An 18,644-nucleotide genomic window follows, 5' to 3' on the forward strand; every position below is an offset into this window, starting at 1 on the left:
GCCGCCGGACAAGGATGCCATGGCCCTCCAGTGATGTACCGACGCTGGAGGGACGATGACGACAACGACAACGATGATGACGACAATGATGATGGCACGGACGGCGACGGCGGCACGGCGGGGCTGGGCGGCCACGCGTATGAGGTGGTCGTCCTGTATAGGGGCTTTTTTTTAGTTAAACGGTCGAATTTTAATGAAATCCGCCGTGTTCACATGAAATTCGTCATGTTGGGTTAAATGCGGGTTGAAATATATGCGTCTACAGTTGGATGGCGCCCCCGCATCCGTGTCTGCAGACTAATCTCCCTATCCGTGGACGGACGCGGAAGAAATTTAGCGGGTCTGACATTGAAGATGTCCTAACATATGTGTAGTGTCATACAACACTTTATTTATTAGATTGCAGATCATCTTGTCTTTGTATGGGATGTTAATATGTTACTCAAATCATCTCTTTTGGTATTAAATCATTGCTAGTGAATTTGCTCAGTTGTACCTTGCTCTATGGGCAGTCTTAGCGGAGAGACATTTTGTACCAGAGGCGCAGGTGTTCGTCTCTTGAGTACAGTTCGTCAAGGACCCATTATACAAGCAGGCAAATGAATGCATCCCATCCACCAGCTTCGGTCCTGTTTGAGGAGAAGGGGGTCGAGCCGAGGAAAAATTACAGCGGGATGGCGGCGGCGAGCTCGCACACTGCTTGTCTACTCGCGGCCGCGGACGTTGTCTCCGAGCAGCGGAGGCGCAGCCATGGCGATGGATTTCCCCGTCTCTCCGGTAGACAGGTAAAAGAATCCCTCCTTGTGCAGCACAAATTGTTCTTCACTACCATCCAGCATAAAAAAAAGAAGCTTAGAGCTTCAATTCAACGGGCGCAGGTTGCATGTCTTCCCGGCGGAGGCGGCTAGCGCGGCGTCCCTAGTGGAGTTTGATTGGTGGGGCTGATCGTGGGGAAGAGGAGTCAGCTAATGGATCTCGCGGGGCGGTTCTCGGACGATTTGAGCGCAGCTTAACTGGGCAGCACGGGGTCCTGCTGCTCTGTGCGGCGAGGAAACAAGTGTGGCTGCTGGCGCCGCCGCCATGTCCGGTTTCAGTGAGAGTGAGGGGGACATCGCAGATGCCATTGACCGGGGGGGCGTTGAAGCACATCTGGATGGAGACACTGTAATTGAAGATCGAACAGAAAGTGGCGATGGAGGCTCCGCTCAGTCTACTGGCAAGGTGAATCTGCAATCGCCGGGATAGACTAGGAGGTAATTAGCATATTCATAAAAATGCATTCGTCTCTTGCATCAGTAGGTGATATGATCTGCACGCTCTGTAAGTGTCACTCCCTCCGTCCCAAAATAAGTGACTCAACTTTGTACTAACTAAAGTTAGTACAGGTTAGTACAAAGTTGAGTCACTTATTTTGGGACAGAGGGAGTACGTTGGAAGTCTCGATTGAATAAATCACATTGTGATTGCCGTATGTGTGCTCCTGGGTATTAATGTGCAGCTGGAGTTGTAATTGCAGGGGAATTCTATAAAAAGAAAACAGAAGGCCATGTTCCTGTTTAGAGTGGTATATAGGTTGGTATAGGTTGAAAAAAGTCAATCTGTAGCAATCGGCCGGTGCTCAACTCGGCCGAGCTAACGGATTTTGTGAACTTCACACCCAAGGTACAAACCATCCCCCACGAACCTGTAGTGCTGGATATATTGATGATTCCAGACTAGTAAGAACTGCAGAACTCACAAAGAGAATGTCCGCTGCCGTTGGTGAATGACTTCAAACTTTAAATTGAGAAATTTGTCGATATATCTGCTCTGCTACTGCACCTGTTGAAGAACTTTATGTTTGATTTTGCAGGGTTAGGGTGGGGAGTCATCCAGCAGATATAACACCATGTCCCAGCAGGGTGGGGGTACTCGAGCAAATGATAAGAGGATATGCAGATAAGTTGGGTGAACATGTGGTAGAGCCAGCACTAGGTTTGACATTGGAGAAAATCAACAAAGACCAGGCGGGAAATGATGCTAGCAAGACAATAGATATGTTTGCGGAGATACTCCCTCCAGTCCTTTTTACTCCGCGTATTAGATTTGCATCCGGTCAAACATTGCAAAGTTTGACCATATTTATATTAAAAAATACCAATGCCTATAATACCAAATATATATACTATGAAACTACATTTCATAACGAATCTAACAATATTGATCTGGCATTGTGAATGCTGATACTTTTTTTCTATATGTTTGGTCAAAGTAGAGATACTTTGACTTTGGACAAAACTTATAAGCACTTTGGCCAAGGACTGTGAATTCCTGTTTAGAGTGCAACCTGATGTTGGGAGCCATCTTTTTCAGTCGTGTTGGGAGCCATATTAAGAGACTGATGTGGGCTACCAGTAGCAGCCGTGACCACATAGGAAGAAAACCTGCTCAAATCCTCTGGGTGAAAATTTTACAGCAATCCAGGTGTAACAGGTCCTTGTAATGCATAATTCAGCAAGTCTGAAAATCAGTTGTTTTCTTTTTTCCTGTGGGGTGGGTGTACTCCAGAACTAGGAAGTTCTGTTTGTAGTAGAATGCTGTGATAGATGTGGAGACGTAAAATGACGCTTACGGGATGTTTTATTTGACTGAACTGATTTTGTTTCTGTTTGAGAAATTGTGTATCAGGCGATTTCTTGAGACATGCAGTTCTGGGAGTTGGGCTTGGCACACTCAGGGTACCAGTTCCTGTCGAGGAGTAAACATGACGATCGCGTGCACTACCGAAGGAGGCCAGCATATGGAGGTTCGTGCGTTAATTTTCTTTACTGATGCTTGCACAAGGCTATGGCTCCTCACCCGCAACAATTTCGTTTCCAGTTCTCTGAATCTAGTGGTGGCCTAGTTAGTGACGGGGTGGAGGGCACAGATGACGCCCAAACAGCACAAAAATGTCAGTCTCCGTCTGGACCAACGGCGGGCAGAGGTTCATGCGTGCATTAAACGATAGCCAGGCGTGTGCCAGGTCACTGTTCCAAAATGGTGATACGGCCGTGAATACATCACATTTTATAGGACATAGCACAGATCATGATAAAAGGGTGTGGTACAGATTGTAGGAGCATTTGGACCTGGGAGCCGAATTGCATTTCCGTAGTACTCACATCCTTCAAACAATGGAAGCCTCCTGTTACATCTTCCTAGCATATATTAAGGTCATACTCGAGTGAAGCATCTTTCGGTTGGGAAGCGACGATTTGGTGCTCGGGCTCAGCTGAGCCCGAAATCCCGCTCGTCCATTCCAAGCTTGGGATGTGAACAAATCCAGATGGTGTGTCAGACCCGAGCCGTGGTAAATCAGGGGTACAGGGGAATACGGTATGAAACAGTGGCGAAGTCGTGGGCCCGAAGCGTAGCGGCAGGACGGACTGCACTGCGCGTCCCACTGGGCCGTGGACCAGGACGTCACCTTTTTTGTCTGGGCCACAGATCAGATAATGGGTCTAGGTCGGGGTCGATGCCTGAGCCGTCTGTCGGTCAGCGCAGCGGGGCAACACCGATTTTTTGTCCAAAAAGACCCCCTGGCCAACAGAATTGCCAAAAAAGACCACATGTCAAAAACATTGTCAGAAAGGACCCCCTCGCTAGTGGCGGCAGGCGACACGTGGCGCCTGCCGCCACCGCAGGAGGCGGCCGCGCGGGATATAACCGTCTGTGCACAGTGCGCCGAGCCGGGACGGAACGGCCAGGCCTGGTGGGCCACGCCGCCACCCAGCGAGGCGGCCTCTGTTGCCGTTGTCGCTCGCGGGCCGACAGGCCGTGCTGCAGTGGCGACGTGACTGCGGGCCAGGCCGCCAGCTGCTGAGGCGGCCTCTCTGCCACAGCGGACAAGGGGACACTGACGGCGTTGATTCCCGTGTGCGACAGCGACGCTGACGGCGGTGATTGCCACGCGCGGGAAAATGCACGCTGGTGCCCTGCTTTAGATTCTTTCGCCCGGGAATCAGTCCTGCTTTAGCTTCTTTTGCCTCAGCGGATGGGACAACACTGTGAGAATTGCTCTGGCTATTGCTTGAGCGGATGCGACGGCACTGCGGGAATCAGTCACTCGCTGCGGGAATCCGATGTTGCGGGAAGCTGTTGTGCCGACACTACAGGAATCCTAAAATTTCCCGCTTAATTTTCTCTGTATTTTGATATATTCTTTAATAACATTCTTGTTTCTTGTTGTAGTCTCCTTCGCCACGTACTATCATTGGATTGACACGGAGATGTCGGCTTGGGCAGTGACTGAGGTTCGTGAAAGAAGTCACCGTGCGTGGAATAGTTTCTATGCGGAAGAGCGACGCGAGAAGGCGGAAGCTGAGGAGAAAGCAGAGCAAGAGAGGGAGTTAAAAGAATAATATGCTGAGCAACACTATTTTTTTCAGGATTTAGGAAAGAAAAATAGGGAAGAGGCTCGTCGCATGAAGGAGCAGGAACGACAGCAAAAAGAGGCTCGTGAGGCGGAGAGGCAGAGAAAGAAAGAAAGGGCTCGTGAGGCCAAGGCAGCAAAAGAAGCTGGCGATGGAAAAGGAAAATATCCACGCTGGACTCAGTAGATCCCTGTGGTAGTATTATAAATTTCGCAATCATTTGTATCTTTATTTCTGCAGTTTAATGTAGCTTTATTTCAGTAGTTAAATGTAGCTATATTTCAAATCTACGATGTATCTTATTTTCAGTTGTACCGTGTCGTAATGGGAAAAAAATATAGTTTTAGAATAAAGTAGTGGCATTTTTTTCCCTCCACTAATATTGAACATCGTGCAACAACTACAAATTAAGATAGAACACAATGCCCTACAATAAGAGAGTACAAACTAATAATGCAAGTACATCTGAATTAAACGGTAGAACTGGAATACAGCTTAAAAACTACATGAAGGCATCATCGTCATCCTCCGTCGATGCAGAACTCTTGCTCTTCGAGGATGCAGAACTATTACCCTTCGATGATGCAGAACTCTTGCTCTTTGAGGATGCAGTACTCTTGCCCTTTGAGGATGCAGAACCCGGAAGCGGCGGCATGAAGATATCATCTTCATCCTCGTTTTTCTCAGTCCATAAAAATGGATGCTTTTCTGAAGTCCTTCTGAAAGTTTCACTCTTCGGCTCCACTACCTTCTTCCACCTTGCATGCAACCTAAGAAGTTCTTTACGTACCTTCTCATATGTCCTTTCAGGCCACCCAGACCTACGTAATTGGTGAGCCAACTCATTCATTATGGTGTCACTACCCGTGAGTTCGTCCCATGGAACTATCCTATTGTCCATCCTGAAATCGGTAGCTAGCCTGAGAAGAGTCCTACTCATCCCAGGGTGAAAACTACGATCGAAAGGATAATGGGACATCTTGACTACACTACACTCGAATGCTTATCCACCTCTGTCTGAAGGGGGTTTTATAGGTAGAGAGGAGAAAATGGCGAGAAAGAACGATTGTAGTATGGCGGGAAAGGGTTGGCAGGAACATATGGCAGGAAGGGGTTGGCGGGAAACAGGTGGCAGGAAGATATGGCGGGAAGGGGTTGGCAGGAAACGGGTGGCGGGCTCATATGGAGGGAAAGCGTTAGCGGGAAAATATTGAGGGGAAAGGGTTGCGCGAAAACATAAGCCGAAGACTGGTGCATTTTTATTTCAGCATACATAGATGTTCAAATCGAAAAGTCTGATACTGACATATGTAGATACAATGGGTCACGCACGTGGATAGATGAATCACCCTAGTTTACGATGACCACCTGGCCTTTCCTTACGACCGGAAAGCTCCAAGCGATTAGGTGGCCGAGTTACACGAAGACCGCGGCCGTACTCCAATTCAGCTTCATGTGTCTGCGACTCCTGTGTAGGTGGTGGAGTCGGGAATCCTTGTTGCGAACCTGAAGCATAATTATAGGCGTATGGTTGTGACTCTGCGGGGATAAAAGATGGGCCAATAACGTCCCCTCCGATGAACTCTGTAACTAATGATGTAACCGTGTCGCCATGATCATGTGATGCTCCCGGGACGCCTGCGTTGACGCCACGTTGGGTGTTCTCATCGTCCCAATTAACATCAGGTATGCCACCCTGCACATAGAAACATTGTTAACAAACTGTTAGAGGATAATATATGTTATCATTGTAAATGCATTAAAATGTAAACATGACTACCTGATCAGATCCCTCGCCTGTACTGTCTGGCCATTGTACGTGGTACTGGTTTAAATCTGGTACACGAGTCTCCTCGGGCATGGAGATCCCTCGCGTGGAGAGATACGACTGAGATCCCTCACCTTGGGTGTATGCGTCATATCCTGTGTACGCATATGGGTTAGGGGAAAGAGTCTGCTTGGGCATAAAATCCAAGCCCTTGCCATGGCCCTGAGATGTCTGCCCCTGACGAAGCTGCACCGAAGAAGAGCGATGCAGTGGCAGAGATGAGTCATGTCGTGGCAATGTCGTTCTAGTACTCGGACCCTCCCCCCACTGCCCATGGCTCGTACGTGCCTTGCTCGGTCTGGACGACGGCGCCGCACTCGGTCTGGCTGACCTTGCTACTGGCATGTTGTACGCTCCAGTGACAACATCATCGCCTCTACCGCATCTGAACTTTGTTACCAGGTATTGTTGAAAACGTTTGCTGAATGACGGGCGAGCTGGGCCCTGGGCAGGCATGCTTTCCATAGCCATCTGCCCTACTTCGTTGCAACTTGCAAGTTGAACAATATTTGGATGTTATTTGGTTCAAATGATTATGAAATGATGGACCTAAAAAAGTTACAAGTGATTACCATCTGATCACAATAGTAAGCTGCATGCAGCTCAATATGTCTCCGCGCCTGCTCCTCCTGTGTGAGATGTGTCGGTATAGTAGTTGGCTGACTGGCCAGGCTAGCACGTGTGTTGATGCAGTACCACTGCTTGTACGCTTGATCTGTACTTCCATCGTATGGTCTGTAAAATTAAATAATTACATAAACCGTTGTGATGAAAGCAAAGTATCTTCATGCATCGTAAATAAAATAATGTAAATAAAATATACCTAAGTTCATGCGCTATATCTGCTAGCGCTTCATTTTCCCACTTCTGTACCCATTGAATGTTGTGTTTCCTCCAATCGTATAAATTCCAACCCCTGCCCATATTGGTTAGCCTGCAAATTATGTAACAAAGTGTGAGTTTAGTAAATTAAAAAAGACACTAACTATTTAAGGAGGTCACATCTTACTTATGGGTTTCCTCATCGATACGTCTTGAAAAAGGTGGTGGAATTTCTTGATAGAGACCGAATTGTCTCATTACACGCTCTGGGTTGTAAGGCTCAACATACCACAGGAACAATAAGTTGCAGTGAGTCAGCCAGAATGCACTATCGCTTAACATGCCTAGTGTGAAGGGTCGAGCATCAAAGACCATTTGTAGTTGGTCCTGAGTCCACGGGTTCCATGTGACTTCTGCCTCATCAAGTATCTCAAACTGCTGGTGGTACATAGGGTAACAATTTTTCGCAATATCTGGAGACCAACGTTTCCGTGCCTTTGTCCACCTGGTGGCCATAGTTGCACTACCACCCTCGCTAAAGTCGTATGGGTGTGCGGGTTGTACTATACGAGGTCGTCCTACAGGGAGGTATTCCCAGGACCACAACTGTAGAAATTCGTAGGCGACACAAAGTAATGGAGCTTTTTGTGTGAAAGAGATTTTTTGTGTGGCATCACACAAGCCTCTATATGTATGAGATAGCATGGCAGAACCGAAACTGTATTTTGGCTGCTCGGGTAAAGGTTCATCTACCATATTCTGTGCAATGTAGATGAGATCAGGGAGAACTACGTCCCCATGTGAATTTGGAAACAGAGTCCCGAAGAGCCACAACAAATACGCAAACAGATGTCTTTTTCTCGTCTCCTCATTGGCGAAGCTAGATAAAATACGGAAGTTATCATGAAGCCAGACGAGTGGGATGCCCCGAGGGCCACCAGTACGTTGTGATTCTGGCATTTCCATCCCAAGACGGGCTACTATATCTAATGGCCAAGATGGAGACACTCTTGGTGAGACTAACGGCTCACCTCTAATTGGTAGAGCAGTGATCATAGAAACATCTTTCAGTGTAGGTGCAAGCTCCTCAAAACGAAAGTGAAAGGTGTGGGTTTCAGGTCTCCACCGGTCAATGAGGGATGTCAAAAGGGATGGGTCCGAACGTAACTGGGAAGGGCCTTCGCTTGATGTGAGCCTAGCAAAACCTTGTAGTCCATATGCGTCAAGGTGAGTAAGGAAAGAATTGTGTATTGGCCATGTTTTCTTTATGGTTCGAAGTCTGAAAGGCCGATAATCATGCTTAGTATTTGGGTTCAAAAATAGGTGGCAACGATGGCCGGCGTCATGGGGCCCCTACAAAAGCACTGGCACTTCACCCATAACCTGCACACAAACATATAAATATAAATTACGAGGAAGACACAAATACAAATGTAAATCAAAATTAACTTAAAAAATACAAAGAGATACGATTTACATTAATTATCTGAAGTTAACATCACGAGTACAATAATACAAAGAGATTCAATTTAAATTTAATATAAGTACACGTAACGAGTACCTGAAGGCTTGTATAGTCTGGGCGAATGCCCAGAATAAGCGGTCCAGGATTAGTTCACCCGGGTTCATTGGGTTTGGACGTTCTCTCCGCCAAACTTGAGTCTCCCTATTAGCACTTGCTATCTGATGAAGCATTCTAGGGGCATAAGAATAGGCCTCCTCATAGGTACCATACAAGTTCTTGAATATATTTTCCTTCGCACGCCTAGTCTTGCTGTAGCTAACAGGGAAGCCAATTTGATCCTCTACATCTTTTTGCAGAGCCCTAACACTAATGTTGAGACTTCCCCGCACAATCGTTTCCATTATCTGTGCCACATATTTTGCTGTCACATTGCAGTGATTTGAAAGAGTCTCAGTTTGCTCACAGGTATGCTCCACTATTTTGGTGATATGCCATGACTGACATACCCCAGGCTTCAGTCTAGCGAGAACTCTTCTGTGGCAACCTTTCGCGGTGTGGATGCATATGACCTTCAACTCTTTTTTATCAGACTGCTTCACTCTATGCTGGCGGTGGATGCCGATTGCATAGCTACCCATTGCCTGGTAAGCAGACTTCTTGTCTGGGAAAACTTGCCCAACCTTCAGGCTCCCCGCTCCTAGGCCAGAAGTAGAGTGAAATTCGTTGGTGATGCTCATATCCTGTAAAAACCCAGGTTGAAGTGCCGCCGCGACCGTCCTCTGAGGAAGAACATCTTCTTCTTCGCTTGACTCCGAAGACGCAGAAGAATGATCATCATCATCTAGCGCCTCTGGCAATCCCTCCACGTGTTTGCTCATGTCAACGGCCGCAGACCAATATCATGTGTCATACATAGGTTGGCCGCCCGTCGGTTCTGATGGGCCGACGCTAGGGGCTGATGTGATGGCCAACTCGACCTCACCACCCCTGCTACTGCATCCGACAACATCAGTGACTGAAATGAACTCCACATACACCATCGGCTGAACATACATTGAGTTATTGGGATTGCTTGCAAACCTCATGTACGACCCCCACGACCGATCACCTGTGACGGTCCGCAAACCCCAACGGGCAACTGTCCCATCATTTCCTCCGTCAACGATGAAGGCCTCCATTGTCATTTTTTTCCCCTGCATCCCTGGGCCAAACACCGCTCGGATGTACCTTCTAACTGCTGTGTAACCCACGTTGACCATGTCTCTCATTACAATTATAGTCGACTCGCACAAGGACACATCCACCCCGAAAGGACCGTCGCGTAAGACGTTCCCATAGTACACTACTAAATTCTCCATAGTACCTAACCACCATACATTTTTACATTTCAAATAGTTAGTAACTGAACATTTAGTAATGATGACAACATTTACATATCATACGACTAAAATAATAACCGTATTTTTGTTACAAACATTCGCTTTGTTTCTAGAATCATTTGCGTAGACTTTAAGGGTTTGGTTAAAGTGTATTTAAAGATCTATTTTTTCTTAAACTCGTCTACAAGAGTAAAAATGACTATTAATACAAATTAATTTTCTTACAACAGCCACTAAACATAACAGTACAATAATAACATTTTAATGTCATATGAGTAAAACATTTAATTTCTTCCGGCTTTATATAATTTTTCATAGCATACGATAGCAATCATTTATTTACAAATAATAATATTTGCAGCGGCATGCACATTATTCACAACAGTACATCAATATAAAAAATATTAACAAAATTACGGTGTCATTTTATACCTTAGCTTCAATATGGATGTGCTTGCGAATGCAATTAAGAGTCCAAATAGTTCGAATAAATTTCCGTCGCCAGTACTATATGAACTGAGTCAACCTATTATCACATGAACATCAATATTACACACGGATTTTTCTTTCTGCTATCAAAAGTATGAAAATAGCACTTGCATGTATGTGGTCATCACCTCAAAAGGGACAGCGAAGATAGAAACACAATTTCTTCAATCACGTCATCTCCTCCTTGTTTGCTACTAAGATGAATTATTTTATCTAATTACATACATCATCAAGTACATTAGCACATAATCTTAACATATAAAATTTAGATTATTGCGATATAACAAAGTAGACCTACGCTTCCTAACTATAGACTTATTAATAAACATACCACATGAAATAACATACCACATGCAATGAACAATTACTGTACAAGTTTTTTTTCCTAATTACCGTATTAAGATTTCTCGCATGTCAATACTAATGGATGCACCTAACATAGATATAACATGTTCAATCTACTCTTCTAAAAAAATATTATAAATGTTGTATTTGTCGTCTGAAATTATTTCTAACCTCTACGCACTAACATCGCATAGCTAATGACGGGCTAAAAGACTAACTAATTACCATCATGCATGCACAAAAAATTACACGTATTGCAAAGCTCATACCTTAATCTTCAACTTCGTAGTTCACTTTCGCAACGTAAATCCTACTCCTCAAGCTCTAAATGACTCCAAATGACTCCTTCAAGTGCTAAAATTATGCCTAAAACAATAGAGAATACACACTTAGGAACTAATTAAACAGAACAAAAATATCATGCATGTGAACGAAACCAACAAAAATGGATAGATCTTACCTTAATCTATCTTTTCTTCAACTTCATCATCTTCAAAATCCAACTCTAAATCGACCAAAATCACGAGTAAAAGTGGCTACCAAGTTTTCCTTTCTGTCTGTGTATGCGCTTAGAGAGAGCAAACAGGTAGAGAAGGCAACCAGAGATATGCGAGAGAGAGTGTATGCACACGGAGTCGCGGATGTGCGTTTAAAAAGAAGAGGACCACTGTATTGTCGGCAGAACTAGCCAGAACTCACCTACCGCGGCATCGGATTCCAGCATCGCGGTGTCTCATCACACGCAGCAACAACAACGCTCTCGAGTGTGCGGCAGGAAAACACGCGTTGAAAACAGCACGCCTGAGTGATGTCGCTTCGGTTGGAGAAATAGACGGAAGCGAGAATCACGCACTGCTTTAATCAGTATCGTCTACGTAGCAATCAGTACTACAAAGTTTAGGCGGGAATCCGATTCTGGATCATCGAAACTTGTGGCAGAAAGCAAACAAGGAACTGGGGAAAAGCAGCGCCTGTGAAAATCTGCGCCCACCGGAATCAGCGCCGTTTGCGTCGTTGTCGCGCGTGCAGCAACAGGGTCGCCGCCTGCTGCAGTGGCGGCCTGGCCCACAGGCGGGGCTCGCGAGCATCACAGGTTGTCGGCCCGCGCCCGACAGCGGCAACAGAGGCCGCCTCGCTGGGTGGCGGCATGGCCCACCAGGCCTGGCCGTTCCGTCCCGGCTCGGCGCACTGTGCACAAACGGTTATATCCCGCGCGGCCGCCTCCTGTGGTGGCGGCAGGGCCCGCCGCCTCCTGGCGTGGCGGCAGGCGCCACGTGTCGCCTGCCGCGCCTGCCGTCACTAGCGAGGGGGTCCTTTTTGACAATGTTTTTGACATGTGGTCTTTTTTGGCAATTCTGTTGGCCAGGGAGTCCTTTTGGACAAAAAATGGCAACACCCCACCCCCGCACGCATGTGTCCAAAAGAAAAAAAGTATTCCACCCTCTCCCATCACCTCGTTTGTTCTGGAAACCCTCGCCGGCGCCGCCCACTCGTGCTTCATCGCCGGCAACTGGTGGGATGGACACTGCGGTCATGGAGTTTTTGCTTGACGTGGTTGACAGGTTAGTTCCCAGCAGATCTATGCCTTATTGCTTTATGGATTTGTTGCCCATAAGCTCCATCAGCTGATAGAAGTGCCCCCCTGACGATCTATCCTTTTCTTCCGGTGATGGTTGCCAATTTTCTCACGTTCCCAATAAGAGAGGAATTCGCTGACAGCCTTGAACAGCCGGATCCGGTTTTGCTGCATTACCTGATAGGAAACAGGGCAGTGAATGCAGAAGCAGGTGATTCTGATGGTGGATCTGGCATGGCTCAAAAGGATGGCGAGGATGGGGCGGATGTACCATGAGAAGGTGCCCGTCGGCGACATGCTGCTTCACCGACGAGGTCAGCTCAGCACACTGACAGAGTAAATCTAGAGGCCCCTGGGTGGACCAAAAGGTAGGAGGAAAAAATGCAGTTTTTTTGGTAATTATAGCTGCATTCTGTTGTGGATTCTTGTGTGTATCACGTACCTTGCATTTTAAGATCAAGGGTTGTTGATGAATTTTTGTTTAGCTGGTGAATTGCGTTGGCAGATACAAGAATTTCAGTCTGATTCACTTTCAGAAACCCGGTTCAGTTATGTTGAACGTCTAACTATGTAGAGCACCAGTACTTGTGGAAAAGTATGAGTGTTCATCGAGCAACTATCACATCTGACAAAGTAAAATTTTCTTTCATTTGCAGACCAATGCAGAGCTATGGAAGTGGCGATCAGCAAGACTTACCCTGGCATCGTGCACCGATGGTGCAAGTGGCATGTCCTGAAGAAAGAAAAAGAAACATTGGGTCCACTGTACACGAAGAAGATTGATTTTCTCGGATAAATCAGAAAATAAAATGAGAAAAATTGTGGTACTGAAGACTAAGACTCTTTTTTCTCTCTTGATGATCACACAATTGATGGAGATTCTACGCCTCGAAGAGATCCCTAAGCACCATGTCGTGAAGCGGTGGACGAGAGACGCAAGGGATATACTGCCAGATCACTTGGTCCGGTACTAGTGAGATAATTCAGTAAACCTATCGTTCACGTGTAGGCATGCAATGTTGTACCTGAAGGCCATGGAAGTCGTGTAGATGGGGGATGCAAGTGCTGCATGTTATGACCATGTGAATGCAGGTCTCGGCGCTCTGCTGCTGAGTGGAGCCCCATTGGCGGAGAAAAGGGATGGTTTGGCATTTGAGGACCAATTGGTTGAAACAATGGGTGCAAGGCTACATGGCACCTTGGACATTGCAAATGTGGAAGGAGGAGATGGACGATGCCACGGTGCTGGGCATTCTGCTAGTGTGAATGGGCTGCATGGTCTTTCAGCCCCGGATAAGCATAGAGGCACTGGAAGGCCGACAAACAGCAGAGACAGAGCCCCATACAAAGGGTTAAGTAAACCAACTAGATTCTGCAGCATTTGTCAACGAGAAGATCACAAAAGGACCACATGACCGGATAGAGGGGATGCACCAAAGAAGTCACGGAAGCCAGGGAAATGCAAGAACTGCGGAATAGAAGGGCATCGGCGGAATACCTGCAAAATCCCAATTGGTTTTACTGGGAACTGAGCTATAAAAATTTCAGTTCGGGCTAAATGTTCTTAACCAGGGGATTTTCCAGCGTGTTTGAAATGGACACTCCTCCACTCTATATTCCTTCAGTCTAGATGGTCGTGTGTCCTGCTGTATCTAAGAGCATGAACTCTGTGTGTGTATGTCTGAATTGCGATGAACCATGTATGGTTTTTGTTTGAATTCTGATGAACTAATTTACTTGCAGACAAATTGTGTTCCTCCCTAGGAAAAAAATTCTGCAAACACCAAGAAAAATGGGACATATGCCCAGTCTAGCCGATTATTTGTCTTTCGTCCGAAATGGTGTGTGCTTTGCTTCCTGAACTGAAGATGTGCTGGGTTGACACATGGGCACCATGCATGATCACGACGGAGTAGGTCTTCAGCGGGCACTCTCATTTTCAATATTCAGAAAACTGATGGGCAGATTAAATGCGTGCGGGGTCCTGGGGTAGCCCCGGATGCAGTATAAAACAGGGATTGCCTCAGTTCAGCAATTGCCAATAGTTCAAACATAATTGAAAGCTAGCGGCTACATCAGACAGGGCGCTCGTTTGTTCAATCGGCGGCGAGTGGCTCAACCTGAACGTCCGGTGGGCGTGACACTTTTGGCCTCTCGAAAGATCAAGTGATCATGGATTCCCCCCTTCTTGACCAATCCATCTATAGTGATTCTCTAGAGGAGATGAGGTGTTGCGTCGTTTGCTGATGGAATCTGCTCCTCGCAGACATTGTCATACACGAGCATGGATTCAGCATCAAGCGCGTGGAGTACAACGCAACTGCCGGAGATGGAGCTGGAAATGGATCAACACGAAGAGGGGATTTTTTTTTTTGGATGGGGAATGGGTGTGTGGGTTGGCATTTATGGCCAGTGCTCTGGCCACCGTCTGGACAGACGCCTCACAAGGCTCATGAACGCTCAGAACTATTGCTGAGCCATCTCTAGTCCTTCTGTCCCTCAACGGCAGCGAGACGCATCGTCGCATTGAATGCATCTCAACAACAGTCGCAAAAAGGCATATACGGAATAGAAATACACTGCGACGCACACATCCACATGTGAACCATTGGTCTGGATTTCGGGATCAGCTGAGCCCGAGCTCAGAAGAGGATTTTCGCTTTCGGTTGCCCTTATTTTTCTAGTGTCTCACTTTGCATTTTGCACCAGGGGCTGAAGTTTCTACGTCGTTCTCGGTGCAAATATTTTTCATACCAAGTCGTTCTCAGTGCAAGATTTTGGCGTTCTAAGTCTATTGGAGTCGACGCCCAAATAACTGAGCCTAGTCAGTATGATTGGGACGTCATGCCTATTCAGCTATTCTAGTCTCGGGAGTGGAAGAAAGTTTAACTTGTCAAGGTTGTTTGTTCAGACTGAAACCATGACCATCTCTTCTAGGATAATGTTCATCATAAATTGAATAATAACTGAAACCATCTCTTGTTTTCCTTCATGCCGTGTGTATAAGATAAGAAGGCAGCAGAGAGTACACCTTGTGACTAGTGACAGTACTCACATTCTTCAAACAATGGAAGCCTCCCGTTATACATCTTCCTCACAGTATTATCAAATAACATATATTAAGGTCATACATAGTACTCGAGTGAAATATCTTCGGTTGCCCTTATTTTTCTAGTGTCCCACTTTGCATTTTGCACTGGGGGCCAAAATTTCTAGTCGTTCTCGGTGCAGATATTTTTCATACCTAGTCATTCTCAGTCCAAGACTTTGACGTCCTAAGTCTTTTGGAGTCGACGCCCAAATAACTGAGCCTAGTCAGTATGATTGGGACTCCATGCCTATTCTAGTCTCGGGAGTGGAAGAAAGTTTAACTTATCGAGGTGGTTTGTTCAGACTGAAACCATGACCATCTCTTCTAGGATCATTTTTATCATAAATTAACTAATAACTGAAACCATCTCTTGTTTTCCTTCACGCTGTGTGTATAAGATAAGAAGGCGGAGAGTACACAGCAACCACACTACTCGCATCCTCCTTCAAACAATGGAAGCCTCCCGTTACATCTTCCTCGTAATATACCTTCACATTCTGTGCTCAATCCTCCTTCCTGTCCCAGCAACATCCGCATCCAACGAAACCGATCTATTAGCGCTTGTATCCTTCAAGTCTCTTGTATCAGGTGATCCACTGAAGATACTATCCTCGTGGAATGGCTCTGTCCACCACTGCCTGTGGCCGGGCATCAAGTGCGGCCGCCGTCATCCTGACAGTGTTACTTCTCTCATTCTAAACTCTAGCCGTCTTTCAGGTCAGATATCTCCAGCTTTGTCCAACCTCACCTTTCTCTATGAGCTGAGCCTCAGTGATAACCAGTTCACCGGAATTATCCCGGAAGAGCTCGGGAAGCTGGTTAGACTAAGCTCCATTGATCTGTCTCACAACACCCTCGGTGGCCATATGCCACCAACTCTTGGAAACTGCACAAGATTACTCACTATTAACCTCAGAAAGAATAACCTTCAAGGCATGATCCCTTCTAGTCTTGGACTATGTACGGACCTAGTTAACCTGGTGTTAACCTCTAATAACCTCGTAGGAAACATCCCACCAGACCTTGGCAATCTAACCAGTTTGCTATTACTTCGTTTGGATGTGAACAATCTGACTGGTTCCATCCCATCTTCTCTTGGCCAGCTCCATGTACTTCAAACCATTTGCGTTAACGAGAACGATCTTTCTGGCGAGATACCGCCTTCCTTGTACAATATTTCATCCATGGATATCTTTCAGCTAGCTTACAACAGTCTCCAAGGTAGTCTTCCTTCTGATATTGGTGTTTCGTTTCCTAACCTGGTGAGTCTGGTTATATTTGGAAATTACCTTCAAGGGCAAATCCCTGAGTCAATATCCAACTGTTCCTACTTATCTTCGATTGAAATTGCTAGTAACAAATTCACAGGTCCCATTCCTGCTAGCATAGGAAGCTTGCAAAACCTTGAGATATTAGCATTTTCTAACAATCTACTTGAGGCCAAGACAACTAGAGACTGGGGATTTCTTGACCAGTTAAGCAATTGCACAGAGTTGCAAGTGTTAGACCTCGCCCAGAACCAACTCCAAGGAATGATACCTAACTCTATAGGAAACCTTTCCACTAGTCTTTACTTTTTTAGTATGACATATAATGGAATTTCAGGAAGCATCCCTGCTGTAATCGGTAACCTAGTAGGTCTGACTAGAATTCTGCTAGACAACATGCTACTTAGTGGCCCCATACCCCAGGAAATTGGCAACCTCTTGAGACTTGAGATAATAGATCTGTCCCTTAACTCCATATCTGGGGAAATCCCGTCGATGTTTAGAAATCTTACCCGGATCAGTGGATTCTTTCTCCAAAGCAATGATCTTAAAGGGAATATACCAGAGCAGATGAGTCGTATGCAATCGCTACAATCCTTGAACCTTTCAGATAACAAGTTAGTGGGTACTATTCCAAAAGAAATAATGTCTTACTCCCTTTCTATGGCCATAGATTTGTCGCATAATCATCTCAGCGGTCCATTGCCACTGGAAATCAGTAAGCTGAAGAACATACAGAGTATAATCCTTTCAAATAACAACTTATCTGGTGAAATTCCGAGCACCATCGATGGTTGTGAAGTACTGCAAGCACTTTATCTTGATAGGAACATGTTTGATGGGTCCTTGCCATCCTCTTTTGGTAACATGAGATCTTTGCAAGTTCTTGATCTGTCCCACAATTCTTTTTCTGGTGAATTACCACACTCTATAGATCAGATGAAGCTCCAATTCTTGAATATTTCTTTCAACAATTTTGAGGGAGAACTACCCAAAGGAGGAGTATTCCTTAACATTACTGCAATTGATGTAAGAGGAAATCCTGATCTTTGTGGTGGAATATCACAAATGAAGCTACAAAGATGTGGCATACATGTCCAAACACACAAAAAAGGTTACTGGAGAACCATTGCAATTGCATTTTTCATAATTGGTGCATTTGCAAGCTTGTGCATGGCCATATGTTTCTTTGCATGTCGATATTCCAAGAGATCACATAGCAATGCAAAATCCAGTCATGCCTTGAAATTTGAACTCAAGCGGGTGTCCTACAATGACATTTTCAAGGCTACAGATGGTTTCTCTCAGGCTAATCTAGTCGGAAGAGGCGCATTTGGAACAGTATACAAAGCCACCATGAGCTTTGAAACTCCAACAATTGCTGCTGTAAAGGTCCTTGACCTTCAAAAGCAAGCTGGTTCTAAGACATTTGTGACTGAATGTGAGGCACTGAGAAATATACGGCACCGAAACCTTATTACGGTTTTGAGCTCATGTTCCAGTACGGATCACAACGGTATTGATTTCAAGGCACTGGTTTTTGAGTTCATGCCGAATGGGAGTCTGGAGACTTGGCTACATCCTACAGCATGCACTGCTCGACCATTTGAAGCTCTAGGCCTTACCCAGAGGATGGACATAGCAATTGATGTTGCCACAGCATTAGACTACCTCCACCACCACGGTGCAGTGCCAATTGTGCACTGCGATTTGAAGCCTAGCAATGTTCTTTTGGACGGCGAAATGGTTGCACATGTGGGTGATTTTGGATTAGCAAAGTTTTTGGTTCAACAAGATACCATGATATCTCATTCGGCAACAAGCACCGGGATCAAGGGTACTATTGGCTACATTCCCCCAGGTATATATATGCATATATGTGGATGTTTGTATATATTTGTGCGGACAGATATACTCCCTCTGTTCCGAATTGTATGTCGTTAAACGATTCGACGAACAAATTTTCGTAGGCTACGATTTTCCCTGA

At 45.8% G+C, this 18,644-nt stretch overlaps 1 protein-coding gene and 2 long non-coding RNA genes across 5 annotated transcripts; all 3 read left to right on the top strand.

Annotated features, from left to right (window-relative positions):
• The first annotated feature begins 561 nt into the window (after positions 1–561).
• Positions 562–4,581, top strand: LOC119362604. Of its 3 annotated transcripts, XR_005173488.1 has the most exons (4): positions 562–785; positions 879–1,253; positions 1,853–2,785; positions 2,860–3,189. It is a non-coding gene; the product is annotated as an uncharacterized LOC119362604 (long non-coding RNA). The 3 variants fall into 3 exon arrangements; XR_005173487.1 differs by lacking the exon at positions 2,860–3,189 and adding an exon at positions 4,213–4,581 and having other exon boundaries at positions 879–2,785; XR_005173486.1 differs by having other exon boundaries at positions 879–2,785.
• Positions 4,582–12,153: 7,572 nt separating this feature from the next.
• LOC119362605 lies at positions 12,154–14,046 on the top strand. The gene is made up of 2 exons (XR_005173489.1): positions 12,154–12,666; positions 12,955–14,046. It is a non-coding gene; the product is annotated as an uncharacterized LOC119362605 (long non-coding RNA).
• Positions 14,047–15,841: 1,795 nt separating this feature from the next.
• Positions 15,842–18,644, top strand: LOC119360671 (receptor kinase-like protein Xa21). Its single transcript, XM_037626207.1, has 2 exons — positions 15,842–18,518; positions 18,628–18,644. Exons 1-2 carry the CDS (start codon positions 15,842–15,844, stop codon positions 18,642–18,644), a joined length of 2,694 nt encoding a protein of 897 aa, XP_037482104.1.

This window comes from Triticum dicoccoides, chromosome 2B (assembly GCF_002162155.2).
Source record: "Triticum dicoccoides isolate Atlit2015 ecotype Zavitan chromosome 2B, WEW_v2.0, whole genome shotgun sequence".
In the NCBI taxonomy this organism is placed as follows: Eukaryota; Viridiplantae; Streptophyta; class Magnoliopsida; order Poales; family Poaceae; genus Triticum; species Triticum dicoccoides.